The sequence below is a fragment of the Pseudochaenichthys georgianus genome, chromosome 4 (assembly GCF_902827115.2).
Source record: "Pseudochaenichthys georgianus chromosome 4, fPseGeo1.2, whole genome shotgun sequence".
NCBI lineage: Eukaryota > Metazoa > Chordata > Actinopteri > Perciformes > Channichthyidae > Pseudochaenichthys > Pseudochaenichthys georgianus.
Genome location: NC_047506.1, coordinates 20,056,473 through 20,077,786, shown reverse-complemented (window position 1 = coordinate 20,077,786; position 21,314 = coordinate 20,056,473). Strand labels below are relative to the sequence as shown.

At 42.2% G+C, this 21,314-nt stretch overlaps 1 protein-coding gene across 5 annotated transcripts in view; it reads left to right on the top strand.

The window, feature by feature from the left end:
- dennd1b (DENN/MADD domain containing 1B) overlaps window positions 1-21,314 on the top strand; it is a 108,280-nt gene that overhangs the window by 5,262 nt on the left and 81,704 nt on the right. For all 5 annotated transcript variants that reach the window (XM_034080781.2, XM_034080777.2, XM_034080780.1 and 2 more), the window contains exon 3: window positions 16,524-16,567. In XM_034080781.2, the coding sequence (XP_033936672.1) occupies window positions 16,524-16,567 (44 nt within the window). The remainder of the gene's footprint in view (window positions 1-16,523; window positions 16,568-21,314) is intronic.

The window sequence follows — 21,314 nt, the reverse complement described above, 5'->3', positions numbered from 1 at the left end:
TAAACTTAATAGACTGGTGTATCAATTTTACTGCAACATTCATGCTGCAATTAGGGGGGAACGATTTACTGTTAAAAAAAATACTTAATTAAGAGCAGTTTGTCCAGAGCTGATGCATACAGGACGACAGTCTTGGGTTTAAAATCTTGTTTCTGTCATTTGCCTTACATGGTGTTTCTGTGTACACTTAAGTATCTTTTTTCTTCATTGCTCCCTCAGTTCAAAATTGCTTGTCAGATGAAGAGAGAGCCACAAGCGATCTAAAGGATTGTGAATGCTTTTTCCATGCCTCACTACAGACTAGCATCATACTTTACAATCTACATCACATGACTTCCTCTAGCCTTAGGCTGGAGCCACACAAGGACGATAACGCAAACGGACCGAAATCGATATCAAAAAAGTCTTCCGCCCACACGCAATAGGCACCAGAAACGTGTCCGTTCACACGAGACCGCTCGAAAGCGCTGGAGACGCTGTAGTACATATGCCGGGCCTGTAAGTGGCGCTGTACTCCTGCCACAAAAGCAGCGAAGAAGACTTTCCGCACATGGTTGCCATGGTTGCCCTTCTGTGGACGCTCTGGCCCTTTTTCTCCCTCCCCGAGGCAAGCGATTGCTCCTGCTGTAAATCTCTCCGGTAGTCCACCAGCAGATGACAAACACCCACCTCTCCGCCTCTTCCAAGGGACGAGGGGACCGTGTGGCAGAGTTTCCGGTCAACATGTCCGTTAAAGTTTAAATCTTCCAGACAAAATTACAAAAGTGCCGGTCAAAGGTCTTCTTTGTTATTTATTGAGCTTTAAAACAAATTGATAACGACTCTATATAATAATAAAAAACGGAGCCTCTCTTTTCCTCCCCCTCTTCTGAGAGCCCAGCAGCTGATCTCTGAGCAGGAGAGGTGGGGAGAGGCGGGGCTATTGCGTCATCGTTACCAGGAAATGATCGTATAGGCGTAAACACGGAGCCGTTTGCCCCCCCAGAGCGTTTCGTTTGCAGATCTACCCACCTTGGGACCGTTATCGTCCTCGTGTGGCCGGGGCCTTAGAGGAAGAGTGACAGGGTTTTTGTTATCTTGTTTTAATCTCATGTCAGCACCCGTCAGTTTATCCTAGATTATGTGTCTTTTTTGGTAAGAAATTAGTGAAAGGTTTATTGTTTGCTGCAGTATCTCAAGAGAGTTTCTTACTAGTGTTAGAATAATCTGCAGGAGGGTACACTTGCATATGTTTGGGGAACAGAAAGCAATACTATAGAGTAGACACAATTCTCTCCTTGATTTCCGGGAGCCTTAAAGCTTCAGTAGAACTAAGAAAAGTTGCTTTTGTTCTGTGTCCTGAGAGCATTTATTTCCCTGAGATGCGAAAGGTCTCACGGTGTCACCTACTGTTCTCTAGTTTGTTATCAATCTCCTACTGTAGCGCCCTCAAGCAGCACTGTGATGTTCCTTCTTTTTTTCCTTTGCCTTCCCCTCTTTCCCATTTTTCACCCTTCTTATTCGTGGAACAAAACTCCTGTATAATATAACTTTTAGAAAAGGTTGAACGTTGACATTCTGCAAAATGTCAGAAGTGCTCCTTGACCCAAGCTTTGCCGGTTCTGCAGTCTGATTGGATTCCGGCAGCGTGTTGAGTTCACGGGAGGCTCACACTCAGACGGGAGGCCATTGGAGTACTAACAGATGCCATGGCAGCAAGGAGGGTGTTGATTGGTCATTAGAGAGGCCACACTCCTCCACTCACACTCCTGAAAGGACCTGGGGTCTCACACTTTGTTTATCTGCCCTTCTCTTTTGTCTCACCCCCAGGACTTTGCTAAATTGGCTCTTTTACACCGAATCAAATACTATCTGAGTTAGATCTATCGGTTTCCTCTGAACTGAAATGAGGAAGTCCCTCACTTCCCTGCTATGGTAAGGTATCAACCACAGTGTGAATGAACTCTGAGAAATACCCTCCCCCTTGATGTCCTCTGTCTGCCTATAGGTTGATGTCTGACACACAGTCTAACTTTCAGCAGAAAAACACCTATTTTACATAGCACAAAGAGTGTCGGTAAATAAGTGGGGTGGGGCTTAATTCATCATACGACAGAAATTCACAACCACATTTTAAAAAAAGTTTCAACTGCATCATAAAGGCTCAAGTGAAATAAAAATAAAATGTTATTTTTTAGATTTTAACTGCAATAAGCATATTTAATGTATAGGTGATATAACATTACTGCATGAAATCTATGTAATCGAGCCAAAACTGGGGATTCAATGATAACACAATTCAAATTTGTCTGATTTTATATTGATATGTTCAGATATCAATATAAGGCTAGTGTTTGATTCAGCAGTGGGAATTCAGTTTCAAGGGGAATATTTCTTCAAATTCTAGGTTTTTCATCACCAGTTTGCCTGTATAATACAGTAAAATATACCATTACACTTGTTTGTTTATCCATGTTGGTTATCTTAATGACAAGTTGGCCGTCTACTGGTGTGACTGCTTTTCTCAGTGCCCCACTGCCTTGTTCTTTTGTCCGTGTCCGCAGTCATTTGTAGCTCGCTGCTCGCAATCACTCATCCATTCAGTAGCTGTGTGGTGGCCTGCTGCTTACTGGATTCAGTTCCAGCTGTCTTCACCCTTGCCCGTTCGGGTTCAGATTAAATGGTAAAGCTCAAACCAAAAATAAATAACGTGGCATTGTCTGAATACATTGTAGGCCAGTGCAGGCACATGACATGTTGGTTGTTACCAAGGCACAGAGGAAAATTGAATCCAGAAGAATAGAAAATGCAGGAGAATTCAACAGCAGAAACTTACGCTAATGAAACACCAGGGAGGGAAATGGCTCCGTCTGTGTAGACACAAAACCTGCCGCCATTGCCATCCTCTGCATTTATTCTGTCCATGAACATCTGCCTTTTATACACTCACACATTTTAATCACACTTCTCATGTCCTGCCTCTTCATGTTCGTTTTCTCACGTAGCAACTTTTCTTTGTGATCGTTGTTTGCACAGTCACATACAAGGCGCAATCCATCTCGCACCCCTTTCTGATTATCACTTGTTATTACATTACATGTCATTTGTTAGGCGCTTTTATCCAAAGCGTCATCTTGCATACATTCAGTACTGTGGACAATCCCCACAGCAGCAATTTGAGGTGAAGTGTCTTGCCCAGGGACACAACGACATGCTGACTGCAGTGGGACTCGAACCTGCTATCCCCCGATTCGAAGTCCAGCACACTATCCACTGAGCCACAGCCTCCCTATTACATTCACAGACGGGCCCTACAGGGAGAATGGAGAGAGGGAACAAGTCCCTGGGACCTTTCAGGTGGTAACCTCGCTACGTTCATGTTTTGGCAAACACGCACGCACGCACGCACGCACGCACACACGCACGCACACACGCACGCAAACTGATACACATGCATCCACGTTCAGCAGGACAGCTGTGAGTGGACTTCTCTGTTGTTTCTTCATAGCGCAAAGTATTATTGGCCAAAGCATGAAGAACTGGGGCAAAATTAAACGGGTTGGGGATGAAATGGGGGAGAGAGGGAGGATGAAGGGGGTGGTGGATATGCTGATGGCACTAGTCTATAAACTGAGAGGTGAGATACGGAGGGGGTTGCTGGATGAGCTTTCCCACTCACGTACGCTGTGGTAAAACTCCAGGGACAAACTGTTTTTCATGTGTGATAGCAGGTACATGTTTAAGTGAATAGTGTGTGTTGTGCATGTATAGCTGTGTGTGTGTGTGTGCACGGCTGTGTGGATGTGTGTGACAGTGCATGAGAAAGAGACACTGAGGCTGTGGGAGCTGCAGGAGGTTCATCTGAATTCACTAATGCTGCCATCCTGGGAGAACATGGAAAGACTTCTGGGCACTGACGCTCACCGGCTATTTTTAGACTTCCCCTTTTTACGGCGAAAAAGAGGGGGAAAAATAAGGACCCGATCAATGATTTAAAAGGCGATGATTTTGATGAATGCAGTAGAGTTTCATCACCTCACCCCCTCTTGGAGCCTCGCAGCATTGTTGTCTGTGCCGTGTTTTTTTGTCTGTGTGTTTCTGTGTGCTATGCGTCTTCGTGTGATGGCAGATGAATCTATTCCCTCGTGACCACTCTTAAGTTATGCTCCAGAGAGCTGTGGGAATTTTGTGTGTTTAAAAATAAAAAGCACGATGCAAAGGCTAGGATAACGTCCAGCTGAATTTTAGCTTCCAAAAAACTGCTAGTGTCATCTTGAAGCAAAGCTCTTCTTCATCCAATCAAAGCATGACAATAGAAGTCCACATGTATATGTTCAGCTCAGCAGATGGCCCATGCATGTACAACCATACACACGCACACCCCCACAGACAACAAGTACTCAGTCAAAGGACAATGATTGGCTGGTTCTTATGCATGTAATACCAATGTGGCCTAGTTTAGCCCACAAATGAACAGGATTAGTGTAGCTCCTGCTTTAATGTAGCTTTAGTATAGCTTTAGTGATGTTAATCTATTCCTAGTCTGGCAAATTGGATTTCAGCAACAAAATAAAAGCTCTGCTCAAAAATCTGACTTTGGTGACTGTCATTTTGGGCATATTTTATAATGACAGGATTTTTTTAACAGGATTTAGGCATGACTCACTTCTAATGACTAATGACACAATTATAAAAAGAGGATCATAAAGCTTTTAATATGATTTATTTGTACCCATATTAAAGGTCCCCTATTATACTGTTTTTAATCAATATATTATAGGTCTCAGATATATACAAAACATGTCTCCAAATACCAAACGGATCATTGTAGCATTACCCATAATCCCCTCTGTTTCAGCCCTGTTTCAAAAGTGCTGATTCTCTGTCTGTTACTTTAGATGAAAATAAGGAGCCCCTCCCCACGCCCCTCTGAGAGATATTTGGTTACAAAGAACACAATGGTGCTCTCGGAGGAGATTCAGGTGATAAGGTGGGGGGGGGTTCCTTGGTTGGTTATTGGCTAATGGTTACACAAGCCAAAAAATGGTTATGACATCATAAAGTGGCCAAAATCTGATCAGCTCATTTTCAGACAGGTTTTTATATAAATGGATCAGAACAAAAAGTGAGTGAATCTTTTTTCCTGAAACTTTCAGAATCTCTTTACACAGAGGGGACACATGCTTATGTATAAAATACATGAAAATGTGGATTTTGCATAATAGGTGACCTTTAAGCAGTTTCCTACTGGAACCTTTACCTGTCTGTGTTTTCAGTCCGACTATGCATATTTTGGATGTCTAGTTATTTCTTATCTGTATTATTGGCAAAACAACTCATGCCGTAAAAGGAAGAGTATTCATTTTGCTGGGAAGATTGCAGACAGATATCCCAGTGTTCTTAAAACCACACTTTTAGACAAACAGAAGAAGCAGATAAAGGCAGAGATTGTTACAAAGGATGTTGTGGTCTCTAAGGGCTGCTGCCATAGACTGACGTACAATGATCTAAAAGATGAATGATGAAAAAGACAGAAATGTATTATCCTCGGCAATTAAGGGAATCAACCTACTTATTGACATGATATGAGTACTGGTATCCTGACATGTAGACTGTAGACCTTTAGACCTTAATTGTTGTGACCAATGCCAAACCCAAGTCAAGCAGAACGAGTAGTACAAGCCCACTGTCTGTGCTGTCATCTCAGCTTCTGTCCCCACTATTTACATGTCAACAGCCATGCCCTGAGGCTACGTCTCTCCATCCAAGGCTGCTTCCATGTTGCCTAACACCACACAATTACTGTGAAGATGATGGTGTTTACATTCATGTAGTTGCCCTACTGGCCCTTAATTTGGGTTCTGGCCTATTTTTCAGACGGAAAATATAGGTCAATCTAGATGTCTTCGTGAATGTCTGAGACCATTTATCATTGCAAATCATGTAACTCATCCACAAGGTCTTTGTTTTTCACACACACACACACACACACACACACACACACACACACACACACACACACACACACACACACACACACACACACACACACACACACACACACACACACACACACACACACACACACACACACACACACACACACACACACACACACACACACACACACACACACACACACACACACACACACACACACACACACACACACACACACACACACACACACACACACACACACCTCAACATTTAATACCTAAGTTTGACTTGAATGTTTGTCTGAATTTTGAAACACTTCTGATTATCTCTCTCCATTAGAAGTGATTCCGATGGAGCTAGGAGTTGTTAACATATTAATTTACCATTCAGGCTGACACAATGTGTAGGATTGACCTGTGTTTTGGAGTGAATAGGCTAACATGGGTTGTCTGACCGACCTGAGGACCTGCTTTTGACCAGGTTTGAACTAGTCTGTCTCTATTTCACTTTTAAGTCAACTCCATTGTATTTATATTGCGTCAAATCTAATATTTCCCTGTATGGGCTTCATACTCTGTACAGCATATGCATCCCTTATCTTTAGACCTTAGACTTTGGGATGGAATTTTAAACGTGTTCCTGGGGAAATTACAGAAAATACTCCAGGATTACATCCAATCTTACAGGAGATATTGGTGTTAACTAATACATCGTTTATCAAATCAAATCAAATCACGGCATCTATTGCACGTCTGTCCGTCCTGGGAGAGGGATCCCTCCTCTGTTGCTCTCCCTGAGGTTTCTCCCATTTTTTCCCTTTTTAAACTGGGTTTTCTCCGGAAGTTTTTCCTTGTACGTTTTTTCTCATACTGATATTCTGAACAATCTGTGCTATTGTATTTGCTGTAAAGTGTCTCTACTGTAGGCTATTTTTATTTTATGTACAGCACTTTGGCTCGACCAAAAATCGTTTATAAATGTGCTATATAAATAAAACTTGATTTGATTTGATTGGTGTTAGCTAATACATCGTTTAGTCATTAATCTGGCTGTTTTGAAATTCAAACACACTTTAAGTTACTTCAATCTCCTATCTTAGAACAGCAACAACTAGTTTCAACTGGTTTTTCAAAACGATACTGTTAATATACTATAATAGTGTTATGATATTTTGACCAAAACTGTCATCAAGCAAAAATGTCAAGTATTTATTTCTCAAATGTGAGGATTTGTTATTTTCTCTATTTGTATCATTGTAAGTTGATTTCTTTCAGGGAGTAGTTAGATAAAACATTAGACGGTCTCATCTTGGGCTCTACGATGTATGATAAGCAGTTTTTTAAATAGTTTTTATGAAACAAAGTAATTAAAAAAAGATGTACCAAAAATGTTTTTCTTTGCAGCTGTAATGAAGTATATTCCAACGGGTTTAGCAGCTATCTGTATTAAGCTACAGTTTAAGGGAATTAAAGCTGGGACAGTCAGTTATCAATGGGTCCAGTGCGGTTAAAATGTGTTTTTTTAAACACCATCAAGCACAGGAATAATAAACGATGGACACGTGTAGAATTTTCTGGATGGCAAGGGCATTTTTTCTTAAAATGGCCGAATAAATATTCTCTAAAGTTTTGATTCCCCAAAGCCTGAAGTCTTTCACTTTTATTTTTGCTAAAGTCAGTTACGTTTTGGGGAAGTGTGTGTGTGTGTGTGTGAGCCTAGGTTTCAGTTGTTGGATAGTGTATTTTTCTGTCAGTATTTCGTCCGTCAGTCCTGCAGAGCATTGAGACCTCTGTAAATGAGTGTAGGCAGTATTGTAGGCTTTTAACACATACAGATGTATTGTCATCCCTGTGGAAAGATTGACTGACTGCCTGCCTGCCTGCCTGACTGAGAGCTGTCTGTCTGTCAGCCTTTGCATGTGAACTTCAAATCACAGCTCAGCAGCACCAAGCATGTAGCCGCCAAAGGCAAAGCTTTACACTGTCATCAGCACCATGCAGCTGCCTCTGGGTGCTGTGCCATCTGACATTAACTGAGATCGATCCTCTCCACACCTCAAGGAGCTGCTGTGCTACACACACTGTTTTCTCTGATGCTGCAACCTCCACCTCAAACACTAGCAAAGGAACTCTCCCCTAAGCGTGTGTAATTGAGTGACAATGACCTGATCAGTGGCGTTCTTAAACTTTTAAAAGTTGTAAATCCAAAAACAATATGTTGTTTGCAATGTTGTTTTTAAAATGAGACTCCACTAAAATAGGGCTGCCACTGTAACTGCTTTTGTTAGGATGATATAATGTCCCATAGAAATTGCGATCAACGTAATTATTGTCATGTTACGACCATTTTATTTCACTGATATAAGGATAATATAATGGCATACACCTTTTAATTAAATTAACTTCTGATTCTTAAGAATATGAATACATTGGAATTAAAACAAAAATAATTAAAACAAAATTAATATAAATAATAATTATAAATAATTAAAATATATATACACATACATACATCCTATCCGTTTATTTGAAATATGTATGCTTTTTGTGCATATTACCTTAATAATGGAGTCATTCATTTACAGTGCTTATATAGATGTTGTTTTTTGACCGAGGCAGATGGTTGGACCATATGGAGAAAAGTATGTGGTTCTGTGAAGAAATGTTGTTTCTTAAGCCAACCAGGTCACATCCAGCAATGGAATCCCTCCACCACCACCACCACTAACCTGTACTGTTGCAACTTGCCTACCTCTTCGGAAATACATATCTGGGTCATATCTCAGATTTCAGGTTATATCTCAGATTTTAGGGCACAATAATGCTTTAATGTCAGCACTAGATGTTGTTATTCTGCGGCAACTGCACCTCATACGGCGAAGAAAGAGTTGGAGAGTAGTCTGTCTAGGGAGATCTGGTTTGTTTTCTTTAGCTTAGGAGGCTAACACCCCCCCAACAAACATTCTGCCTGTGTGCTGTGTTGAAGATGCAGTCATGCGGAGCCAGTGTTTGACATAATGTTGGACCAGTATGGAATCTGACTGGGAATATCAACGCTGATATGTGGTGATACACAGAGGCTGTCACAAAGGTTGCATCCATATGCTGTGCCACTCATTCGTGAAGCTGTGAAATTGGGTTGCATCCCAACTAGCCTGGAGACAGTATCGCTTTCACGTCTCTCTTTCCGTCCCTCTCTCTCTCTCTCTCTCTCTCTCTCTCAGCTCATCCCACTGAAGCATTTTTCTGGGAAGACGGAAGAAATAATGTGGCATTAATAGGGTCACATCATCTCCATGCAGCTCTTTCTTTCTTCTCCTTCCAGTGGCTGAGGCTGTTGTTTACCTTTTTTCTGATGTAGCTGTAGAAGTGGCTTATAAATCCCCACAGGCCAGCATCTCTCTCATGTGAAGCCTGCCAGTTGATTTTCTTTTTGGCTGGTAAAGGAGGTTCTACCTTAGAGGTTGTTTTCTTTTTGTTTTATTCAAATTTTCAAGCTTTGGAATTAAAACGCTCCTCACCCTTTTTTTCAAATTGAGACCTACTTCTAAACCGGATCTAGACCAGTATAATGTTTTGGAAGTGCCTTTTACAATTGATGATATATTCTTATATGTCATGTACCAGCATTTTTGTCACAGTTAAGTTGTAGATAACAATTAAATGTCAAAAACAAATCAGTTCTAATTTAATCCAATTAGTTGTTTTTAACTAACCGAAGGCTTGCACTCTTTCCAAAAGTCCCCAGTCCTCATTTGTAACAACATAGTGTGACCAATCAGTATTAGCAAAACTTAAGGACCATATCATCGTGTAAGAAGTTTCTCTTTACTGAAAACTCTGCTTAGTAAATCAGCGTGAAATGTAATGCCATTTGCAGTGTGAAGTCTGAGACCTGATGGGCAAAGGGGGAGAAAAAAAGGTTTTAAACGTCTCTGAGTGTGTTTTCTTTTTGCTGGCCTTTGAAAGATGCCAGTTAATCTGCTTACTCCTTTTAATTGTGAGTTTAGGGGTTGGCCTCCTCTGGGCCAGAATGAGGCTACTGATCCAGAAGTAAAACGATGACCACCACAGTTATGCCTTCCTTTAGGTTGTGCACCCCCCCTAGTCTTCTTTAGCCTCCCCTCGTCTCTTCCTCCTCCTCCTCCTCCTCCTCCTCCACCGTACCCTCCCTCAGTGGGAAGAAAGCTCCTTCTTCTGACAATAGACATTTTTTACCATATGTTGGCTTGACATCTTCATCAGGTTCACAGCAGGTTACCTTAGTTAACTTTCACTCCACTGCCTGATGGGATTTTCTCCCTCTGTTTATCCAATCGGCCCAGGCTCAAAGTCTAGACGGCCTCCGAGGCAGGGTCCTACAGCTTGTGTCCACAATGGCCGTATTGTGGATGCTTAGTAGCGGTAGCTTCCTCCCGTTAGAGCCAACAGGCTAGTGCTAAAACAATGCTTTTGTCCGAGGGCGTACAAGGGGGCCTAATCCACTACATACTGTGAAATAAATCTCTCTCAGAGATGAGAGAGCGAGTAGGAGAAACGCAGTGAATGCAATCACTGCCAAGGAGGTTAGAGTGCAGCAGTTTAACCCCTGGCCAAGAAAGAGGGAGGAGAGGAGGCAAAGGGAGCGAGAGAAAGGCGGAACAAGGAGAGGCAGGCGCTACATCCCTTCATCTCCTGAGCACGGATGGAGGAGAAGGGCTGCCGGTGGCTTTCACAGCCTCTCTTCTCACCAGAGGAGCTGCTGTTCACCATATGGGATTTGGCCTCTCTTAACAAACAGGCCCCCTATTCACTCACAACACACATTCAGCCGTTCATGGAGTAAGGTGAAAAAAGTGCATTTCTTATGCCTTTAGAACATTGGATGGCCATGAGGGCTCTAAGTCTGTGTTTGATTCGCATAGTATAGAGAATTATAAACTAGAGGCTTTCATCTAAATGTGTATTCACACTGGATTTAGGGTTAGGTCTTTTTGTGTTTGACTGCATTTGTTCTCCATCTTAAAGCCAGAACCGTGTATTCACTGCACTGTTATTGAGCTGCGAAGGTGATCCTATAGAAACACAAGCACAGGCCTCTGCCATGTGGGTGTATTTCATGTTTATCATATGCTTTTCCCAGTAGTTTGCAAAGGCTATTTTTATAAAGCTTCATATCATTCAAAGTAAGTCAGTAAGTTGGGTTTTACTTTTTAAGGTTGGTGACAAAATAGCTTAAAGTTAAGAAACTTGCCGTGCATGGCTGGGCAGTGTCTGACACACCAGTGTTACACGCCAACCTATTCTCCCCGCCAGCAACATTAGGAATGACATGCTCTGCCAACTTCTTCTTTTTAGCCTACTTGGAAATCCCAAGAAAGGTAGATTTATGCCAAGATAAGGATGCCAGCATTTTTCATTTTTAGCCTACTTGGAAGTGCCAGTATCCATAGATTTATGTAGAGATTAGAAGAAATAAGGCATGAAGGGGTAGGCTTATTTATCAACCCTCTCATGTTTGGGCGAACATATATCTTGCTCATTTATTCTGTTTAATCCCACCAAGTTTAATGATCCACCTGAATAGGTAGTAGAGAAGTGGTGTCAGTGGAGAGAGGCAGAGATCTACCTCCCACACAGGCAATCCATCCCATTTCTTCCCTCACCTCCCCCCTCTCTCCCTGTTGCCCTGCTCTCAGTTCCCAGCACCCTTCACCTATTAACCCTCCTTTCAGCTCGCTCACTCTCCTCCTTCGACTTTCAAAGACAGGCGTCTCAGGAATATCCAAAACATTGATTTCCCCCCATATCTACCACCTCCACCCCCCCCCCCCCCCCCCCCAGTATCTGTGTCACGGCTCAGGGGCTTCACACATGTTGCCCCCATCGTGACTGTTGGAGGTCAGCCACGCTTGAAGCCCTCAGAGATCATCGGACATGCTATACAGTAAATATTCACTCCTGTGCTTGTTATCTGTCTGTAAACATGCGTGTTCTTGCACCGTACACACATGCACTTCCCAAACAGAGACCAATGGTCACTCCTCCAGCTTTTCCTCACATGTGCCTCTTATCCATTTCCTGAGGTGAGAATGGAGGAATCTATCTCTGGATAGGTGATTTCAATTCAATTCTCACCCACTGGATCTGTTTACACGCCACCAGGGTGGAATATGCTATAGGTTGTTTTCCCCCTGCCACTGGTGTCAAATCAAACGGACTGTTTTTATACGGTTTGCAACAGCTCTTTATAGATTTTCTCAACTGTAGGAAATACAATAAATACATTTTTAATCTTCTGCATTTCGTCTGATAGGTGATGGAGAGGCTAACAAAGCATCGTGTGCATGTGGGTTCATGCTTATGTTTGCAGATGGCGTTGCTGGTTTCCTCCAGACCCTTCTGTCTCTAACGTTGTCATGGTGCATTGTAATTGACAGCTACATGTGTCTGTTGCATGCAGAAAATGCTTCATGACCACGTAACTAAGCCAGAAACATTCATATAATGCAAGTGTAAAACCGACAGCCTGTGTTTTGAAAACGCAAAACCCCCAAAAGTCGAATGCACAGATGCTGCTGACAAAAATGTTTTTGCGGTGATCTCATGGTTTTTAAATCAAATCATTACAATTGTTGACAATATTTCAGTGCATAAAATCACAAGAACTGACTTTTATCCACCCCAAAAACATTATGCATTACATTAATGCACATCATGTGAACAACATCTTGTTCTTTTTGTCTTTCTTAATACTGTGAGCCATGTTCATGCTCAACTCTCCGACTGCTTTTTGCTCACATGTCTGCACAGCCCTCCACTTTAAAATATAATCCACTGTAGTTTGCCTTGTCCTATAGGGTTGGGAACAGCAACTTGGTTCCAGATGAGAACCGATAAGAAAATGCTGGGTACCCAATACAAAATACACAATTTTGGTTCTGCTTAATGGTTCCTAAACGCGGTCAGCGCCTTCCTGTAGAGAGTTCACGAGCTCAGTCACTTCATAACACCAAAGATGGGTCGCGGTAAACGCTCAAGTGTGGCTCCACTACACTAAAAAAGAAAAAGACAAGGCACAGTGTTAACAGCCTGTTAATAACTTGCCACAGGCATTGCTCAGTTAAAATAAAGCACAGCTATTGTGTAATACATTTGTATTGCATGTATTTTTTGTTGTTGTAAAAATGTCAGTTAAAGCTTAAAAGAATAAAGATATTATTGTTATCTAAACGTTTGACCTCTTTCTTTTATAATTTTGTAATCGAAACGGGGAATCGATAGGAACCGGAATAGATACATTTCAGACGATACCCATCCCTACCTATGGCTATAAGTGTTTTTGATTTGTAGCTTTTAAGGTTATTTGTATAGTAACATTTCAATTTGGTATAAATACTTGTCTTTAGCATCCTTTTTGAATGCTAAATTGTTTCTTAAAAATACTTATTTTTTATTATCCCTATATATTTCTTATTTGTTTGACCTACTTCGCAACTCATTTAGTATGTTCCCAACACCAGATACCAAAGCAAGTTCCTTGTATGTGTAAAGGTACCTAGCAATACACTTGATTCTGATTCTGATGTCATTAGAACCAAAAATATATTTAGTATGTGCTGAAAATAATTTAAATTTAGCACAGGCTTTTTTTGCACATGTCAAAGATGACAGTTGCATTATTCAGGAATACATTGTTGTAATTTTTGGTCTGTGTCATGGAGCTCTAGTGTGTTAATGTGTGTATCGAAAAAGGGGAGGGTGGATTAACCAGTGGAGGGTCTGTCATGGTGACATTTGTGTCCCCTGGCGGAGCAGCGGGGCTCCTCTTCACCTCTGTAACCTTCAACTTTCAGCCTTAACCCCATTCAGGCCCCCTCTTGTTTCCACCACACGCCCAGCACGTCCAAAGGGAGGAGTATTCGAAGGAAAGAGAGTGGGGAAAAATAGAGAGGGGGTGCAGAAGTGTAGAGGACAGAGAGCTGCAGGGGAGGGCGGGATGAAAAGAAACAAAGGTTGTTGAAGGAATAGCAAAAATTAGGCAAACATGGGAAACTGAGAGAGGTTAGGAGAAGGACTTACATTTACAGTGGGAAAAAAATCCCATGGAGGAGGAAAGACAGTGGATAAGAAAAGCAGGAGGAGAAATGATTGGAAGAGAAATGTGAAGGTGGAGCGAAACAGAAACAATAACAGATGGTTTTAGAGGAAAAGCGCTGGTATGAAAGATAAGGTGTTTGCTCGAGCTCTACACATCTCACAGGTCCTCAGCTGTGTGTTGCTACAGCTCTCTTCTGCCTCCAGAGCTATCTTTAATCATTCTGCTCTGTATCACTCTACACCACTGTATGTTCCTCCATTCTATACTGAATTCAATATTCAGTGCTTACTGTAAGTGAGATTTCTGCTGATTTAATGTCTATTCAGTCATGTGACATGATCTTATTTCAGTCTAATCTTCTATAGCTTTTCCTAAGGTGTACGCTATGGTGTGTCTACGTATTACCATGTGAGAAAAAGAGTAGTAGAAACTTGATTAGAGCAGCAAATGTAAATCATGAAGCTATTCATCACAGAGCACTGGAATCAGTGGTACAAGAGATAAATAAAAGGCCACAGAAAAAATTAAAGTAATCTACAGGCAACTTCCTATAATATACCCTGCGCTCCTTCTCCACAACACGACCTCATGTTTGCTGTGAATTCTGTCAATTTGCTGTGCTGTATTGTGTTGAAGCGCCCCCCCCCCCCCCCCCCTATTTTCATACCAATGCAAACCTGAAAAGTAAGCATGGCTGCCAAAAGTTACAAACATTGGACCCCCTCCCCTGTTCTCTTCCTGTCCCTTTTCTTCGGTCCTGTATCACCCTCCAGCAGCAGTTCCCATCCTCTCACCCAGTAAATCAGCATAAAATAGCCCTAACTGTGGCAGATCATAGGGTAAGGAAGGGGGGGGGGGGGTGGTGGTGTGTAGAGCTTAGAGCTCTGTTGCCTTTTTTTTTCTGTGCCGCTCTTTTCAAGATGGGGCCCATGAAATTATCCAACAGGATTATGTAAGGCAGGATAGATTCTGCTGCGTCCTGTCATCCGTTTGTCCATTGTGTGCCTCTGTATTTCAGTTAGCCATGAAGCTACTTCACACACTGTGTTATTGCATGTCCTCTTTACTAAGGTAGGGGTCCTCTCCCCTGACTTAATACATGTCTATATTCATCTTTTCGGGGATATGCATAGAGGAGGATCGAACCCACATTTAGCCTGTGTTTAAATGGTCATACATTTTCAATTACAGCACTTAATTAACCTGTTATCCCTTTTGAACTCAGTTATTGTTTGTGGACTGAAGTATCCATGCTATCAAAAGCTTAAACGCAGATTCACCGTCTCTCAGCCAGATTTGTTCGGACAGAGGTCAGGGTTTATTCGTGAGCATTTATGCCTTTACCATGTCCATGGCAGTGGAGCTGGCATGCGAGAGCTTGTCTCTTCAAACCCTTGCTGTTCCTGCTGAGGTCACAGGGTGACCTTGGAGCTGTGGAAGCCATGTTTACCAGAGACCCCTGTGTTCAGGCTGTGGCTCGGTTGCTGCTTCCTTTCAACCACATGGTAAAAGCCAGCAAGGAGCAAGTCTCATGATTTAGTTTGGAAAATTGCTTTAAGAGAGATGCAAACATGTTGCAAGACTTACACTGACTAAGGAAACAGAAGCAACCCTAAGTCATTTTGCTGCAATTTCATATATTGTCCTGTGTTCATTTCCACTTATTATAGCATTGTTGAAGCTTTTGAAAGCAGCTTATGTTATTTATATCTACTCAAAAACTGACAAAACTGTTATTTAACTAAATAAAATGTTCCCATTGATTAATCTTTTTTATTAATAACTTGGTTTATCCTCCAGCACTGATAGTATTTAATGATAAATGATAGCTTAAGTTTGACATCTCTTGAGCAAACAGCTAGACTTGTATCAATCCAGCAATAATTAAGCGAATAAACTAGAGTTTGTGTTGGTATGACTTTCTTAAACGTGCATGATTTGTTTTAAATATAAGCTATCATATCTACACTGAGGATACAGATTAGCATATTTACAGCACATACCGCCTAGACACTCTCTCTCTCTTGTCTTTCACTGTGCGCTGCTCTGTGTATGTGTGTGTGGAAGTGAGCATATAAGTGTGTGTGTGTGTGTGTGTGTGTGTGTGTGTGTGTGTGTGTGTGTGTGTGTGTGTGTGTGTGTGTGTGTGTGTGTGTGTGTGTGGTGTGTGTGTGTGTGTGTGTGTGTGTGTGTGTGTGTGTGTGTGTGTGTGTGTGTGTGTGTGTGTGTGTGTGTGTGTGTGTGTGTGTGTGTGTGTGTGTGTGTGTGTGTGTGTGTGTGTGTGTGTGTGTGTGTGTGTGTGTGTGTGTGTGTGTGTGTGTGTGTGTGTGTGTGTGTGTGTGTGTGTGTGTGTGTGTGTGTGTGTGTGTGTGTGTGTGTGTGTGTGTGTGTGTGTGCACGCACAGACTCGCAGCAGCCACCCCTTGCCCCCACCCCTCTCATTAATATGTATGTGTTCTGAGGCAGCTAGCGAAGACGGTGTGTTTCTCACCCGCTGATTAATGCTGTCTGTCAATTACCTCTAGATCCAACCGTGCTGTGGAGCTTCCCCCAGGACCACACCGACCAGGTTGGAACACACTCTGCTTTCTCATTCTTTTCTCCCTCTCTCTCCCTCTCCCTCTCTCACTCCTTCACTGTTACCTCCTCCTCCTCCTCCTCCTCCTCCTCCTCCTCCTCCTCCTCCTCCTCCTCCTCCTCCTCCTCTCCCATCTCACTTCCTTGCCTAATGCCCTCACTCACCCTGCCATGCTGTGGTAGCCGCCCCCCCCCAACACCTATCACCACCACCACTGCTCTCCTCCTCATCCCCATCAGTGCTTCCTCCTCTTCTTCTCTCTCTCATTGTACGTCTGTTGCTGGTAATGAAAAGCAGTGAGCAGGTCTTCAATAACCGACGAATCAGTAATTATCATGCAACCGTGACAGGAATGCACACCTCTGTTTCCCCCGCTTTCTCTCTCTCTGTCTGTATCTCTGGCTTTCTCTCAGTGTGCTACTTCCTATTGTTTCACATTTAAAGCATTATCGGGTTCATTTTGACTCTGAAAGAGAAAATCTGCAGCTGTTTTGCAATAGTTTTTGGAACACCATGCTCTTCCTTAAACCAGTCAGGGGTTTATATTTGAAGGTAAGACATGCCAATCTCCCACTGTCTTAAAGAATCACATTTGAAAGAGGACGCCATTATGAAGAATTACCTGAGTCTTATTTTTGTATCTTTGCTTATCATTTCTACTGATAATAATCACATTGTACTTATTGAAGAAGTAGTGGAGGTCTTAATAACATTACTACATTAAAATCCAATGGTCAAGAAACACAAGCTACTGACAATCACACATTGTAAGCAAATCAAACTAGAAAAAAAACACTTTATTTTGACATAAAACGGACCCAAAAGTTCTACTATATTCTATGACTGTATGTGTGCACATAACAGTAAATACAGTAGGTCTAACAACCTGCAACTGAAACATACAACTTACATACTAGGTCATATTAAAGGACTACTTTTTTTCTGGAAGGATGCACGGATTGGTTGATGGAAGAATGGAAATTATTATAATGAAATAAAAAGTTAGGTTGGTGCATCCCTATTTTATTTTTTGAGGGTTTGTTTATGCTAAATGAATATGTATTTCCCCATATGAGTTCTTATTACTTAAATTAACTTCATTTAAGTTGATAAGTGTAATTGTTATTATTGTAAGCTTTAGAAATAATGGCCAAAGACCCAAGTTGTCATAAACCCAGATTATTTTTTTTGAGCCAATCACAAAAGTGTACTGGCTGTCTCAGGGGGGCAATGTGAACACACAGAAGCAAAAACCTCTTGGAGTAATTACAAATGATTTGATATTCCTTTCATTCTTAAAGCCTTGCTCTTACCCTTAGAAAAGTACTCCTACTCAGCAGGGTGTCTTTGTTATGTCTCTCTGGCTTCACCTTCAAAGAACTACAGTCTCAAATCCAGCTTGATCAAAACAATCACGCAGCCTGTAATAATATGCGTATTAATCTCTATGTTGTGCACATCATTCTGTAATAGATTACTCATTATCTGGGCAGCATGACTCCTGCGCTCTGCTGCTGTGGCTTCTCAGGCAGTGTGTGTGTGGTATTTTGATTCTGTTAGTTAGTCTAAGAATGATGGAAAACAGAGATTTGACAGAGAGACTTGTTTGTGTAACTTGCTGCTGTTAAATACCATCAAACTATGTGCAATATATACATTATTATATACATATGCCATTAATAACTGTGTAATATATACCTGGCTGCTAAATCCTAAGAACTGTTACAGGATTTGTATTTTGAAAAGTATTTTCTTTTACTTTTCTATATTTATTATATTTTTTATTATATGATAACTTAGTATTTTTTTTAACATATGTAACATCAAGCTGTCTGTGGCTCTTTTCTGCTGTAACGATGCAAATGTCCCCTCTGTGGCACTAATGAAGGTATTCTGATTCTGAGACACAAGTTGGCAACATTGCTGGACAGATGACTGCAGCTGAAGGAAAACATTGTCGACTAAGAAAAAATAGAGAGAAGAAAACAATATTTGCGTAGGGTCTCAACACCGCAGCCAAGCCAGTGAGTTTAAACAGCTCTCCTGCCCCTCTGATCCACTTTAAGGAATAAACGAGCTTGTCGAAAGATGCTCCAGGCGATGTCTGCCTGCCCCACAAGAACCAGAGCATGCAATCAGAGTAAGAAGTAGAGAGAGGGAGTGTTAGCGAGAGATTACAGTCTTGCAGAGGTTGGCACAGGAAGTGTAAGTCATAGAAAAGGAGTAAAAAAACAGCGGCTCAACCCAAGAGAGATGAAATAGTGTAAACAGTGTATGCGTCGTCATGAGCCTGCCTCATCCTTCCTCTCCGAGATGTCTCACTTACTTTTCTTTCATTCTGTTGTCCACCAGATCGTTTGTGTGGATAAGATGGCCCTTAAGATGGCTAGTTAGCGTGCTGTGTACAGAGGGATTGGCCCTTTCCCCCGTATACATAACGGCTGCATTCACGGGCCTCATTACCAGGATTAGGGCTTCTTTCCTCCTTTGTGGGGCTGAAGGCAGGAGTCCTCTGTAGCCACAGTCTCTCTCTTTCTGTGGCCCGAGCTGGCCAGCATATGGCAGCAGCAGCCAACAGTCTCCACAGAGGGGCTCAGAGCTCAGAGCAAGGCCTCCTTTTGTTTAGACCGTTATTGTTGCTCTGCGTAATGACATTTGTAGGCCGTAGGATCGGGGTGGAGGGGTTAGTGTACCCCAGGGGAGAGAGAGGGAGACAGAAAAGAGGAAGCGAGGGAGGGGGGAGAGGCAAAGACATGCAGACAGACAGGAGTGTGGATTATGGAAATATGAATTGATTTTGTTTCTGTTCTGTGGTAGAATAGAAAGCTCAAAGGAGAACAGACTGCAGGCTGGCTGGCACGCCGGGGTGGTGCTGGGGAAATATGAAGTGAGAGGCGCTTGCTCCCTCTTTTTCTTTCTCTCCCCTTTCTTTTTCCCCTCCTGCTCCCCCTATCCCTTCCTCAGCCCCTGAGACTCTTGATGCCCTGGTCATCCACAGATGCCACTTGGATAGAGAGGGAGAGAAGGAGGAGAGCGAGAGGGAGGGCAAGAGAGAGGTGGCTAAAGCATATATTTGAATCGCAAGAAGGGATTTTTTTCTTTTTGCAAATGAAGCAGACAGATGGAAATCTGTCCGTTTCCTCTCAGATCTCATCCCAAAGTTGTGGAAAAAACACAGTAGACATAACACACACACACACACACACACACACACACACACACACACACACACACACACACACACACACACACACACACACACACACACACACACACACACACACACACACACACACACACACACACACACACACACACACACACACACACACACACACACACACACACACACACACACACACACACACACACACACACACACACACACACACACACACACACACACACACACACACACACACACACACACACACACACACACACACACACACACACACACACACACACACAATTCAGAATAAGGTTCTGCTAGTTAGTTAACCACAGTTTGGTGAAGAGAGGGGCCACTCCTCTGTAGAGAACAGAGGATGATAAACACTCAGCAAGTTCCACAAACAGACGGCCATTTGAAAAGCAACTCTGCAGTATGTAAAATTGTGAAGTTCCTCACTCAGATACACCCCGCAGAGATTTGCTGTACTTTCTTTGCCTAACACGGCAGGCACATCTTGAAGATTGACAGGCTAAACCCTACCAATGTATGCATGCGTTATGTTTGCTTTGGGCTGTTATGATGTAAGTCCCGTGCATTTAACTCGCCCTATGGGCCCACAATGGAATCAAAGGTTTTAATAAACAAACTAAGGTGTTGTGAAATGTGAATCATCGGACCTTAAAGGAACATTTCAAGGGTCCTTTTGGCCTCTTCCCTACCTGACCTTATCAGAATTTGAAATTACCCCCTAAAGTTAATCTCATTTGAGGTTTGATACGTTTATTAACTCTTGTTGAAACACTTGTCAGATATTCAAATGTGACTGTAATGTTAATGTAGAATTTCCCTTAAAACGTGTTTAGGCAAATTCTCCAAGGGGTGTCACCTCATTGACGAAAACTCAAACATATTACATAAAGTATTGTGGAGAAAAGAGATAAGAATAGAAATACCTTGGGGGGGGGGGGTGGCTGCAAGTCTGGGAAAGCCTGTGTACTTCTTCCAATTTATTTTGATCTCCTAAGCATACATCCATTTTAACTGGGACACCTACTCTGCTGTAGGGAGTGTGGATAAGCGCTGTATGACCATGGCCACTTTTTTTATTGCCTGGATATTTTGAGGGATGAATACTGGATTTTAGTACTGATGTTTTGTTTCTCTCTATATTGTGCATTTTGAAGATGTACCTAAAGGTTTGTGTTCAAGTCAAATCTGCAGCCTTTCTAAGATCTAAGATCCTTTTGCCTGCAATCTAAGAAAACAAATTCCAAAAGCTGGCTGTAGAGAAACGACTGTCTTTTACTGTACATAGACACCCTCACCAATCCATGCTCCGTGTAAATTGGTAAAATAGTTTGCCTACTCTCATGAAATAGAAACATATAACTTCACATTCTGCACACTCGCTACTCTCCACTAACATTCCTCACCTCCATTGCTCTCTCTCCATTCACAGGGAGATAACATTGTTTGCTTTCTTGGCATGTCATTGTTTAGTATTGGTTTTCCTATGCATTGCTATTATTCTGTCCATCCCTTATATCCATGTGTATCTCTTGC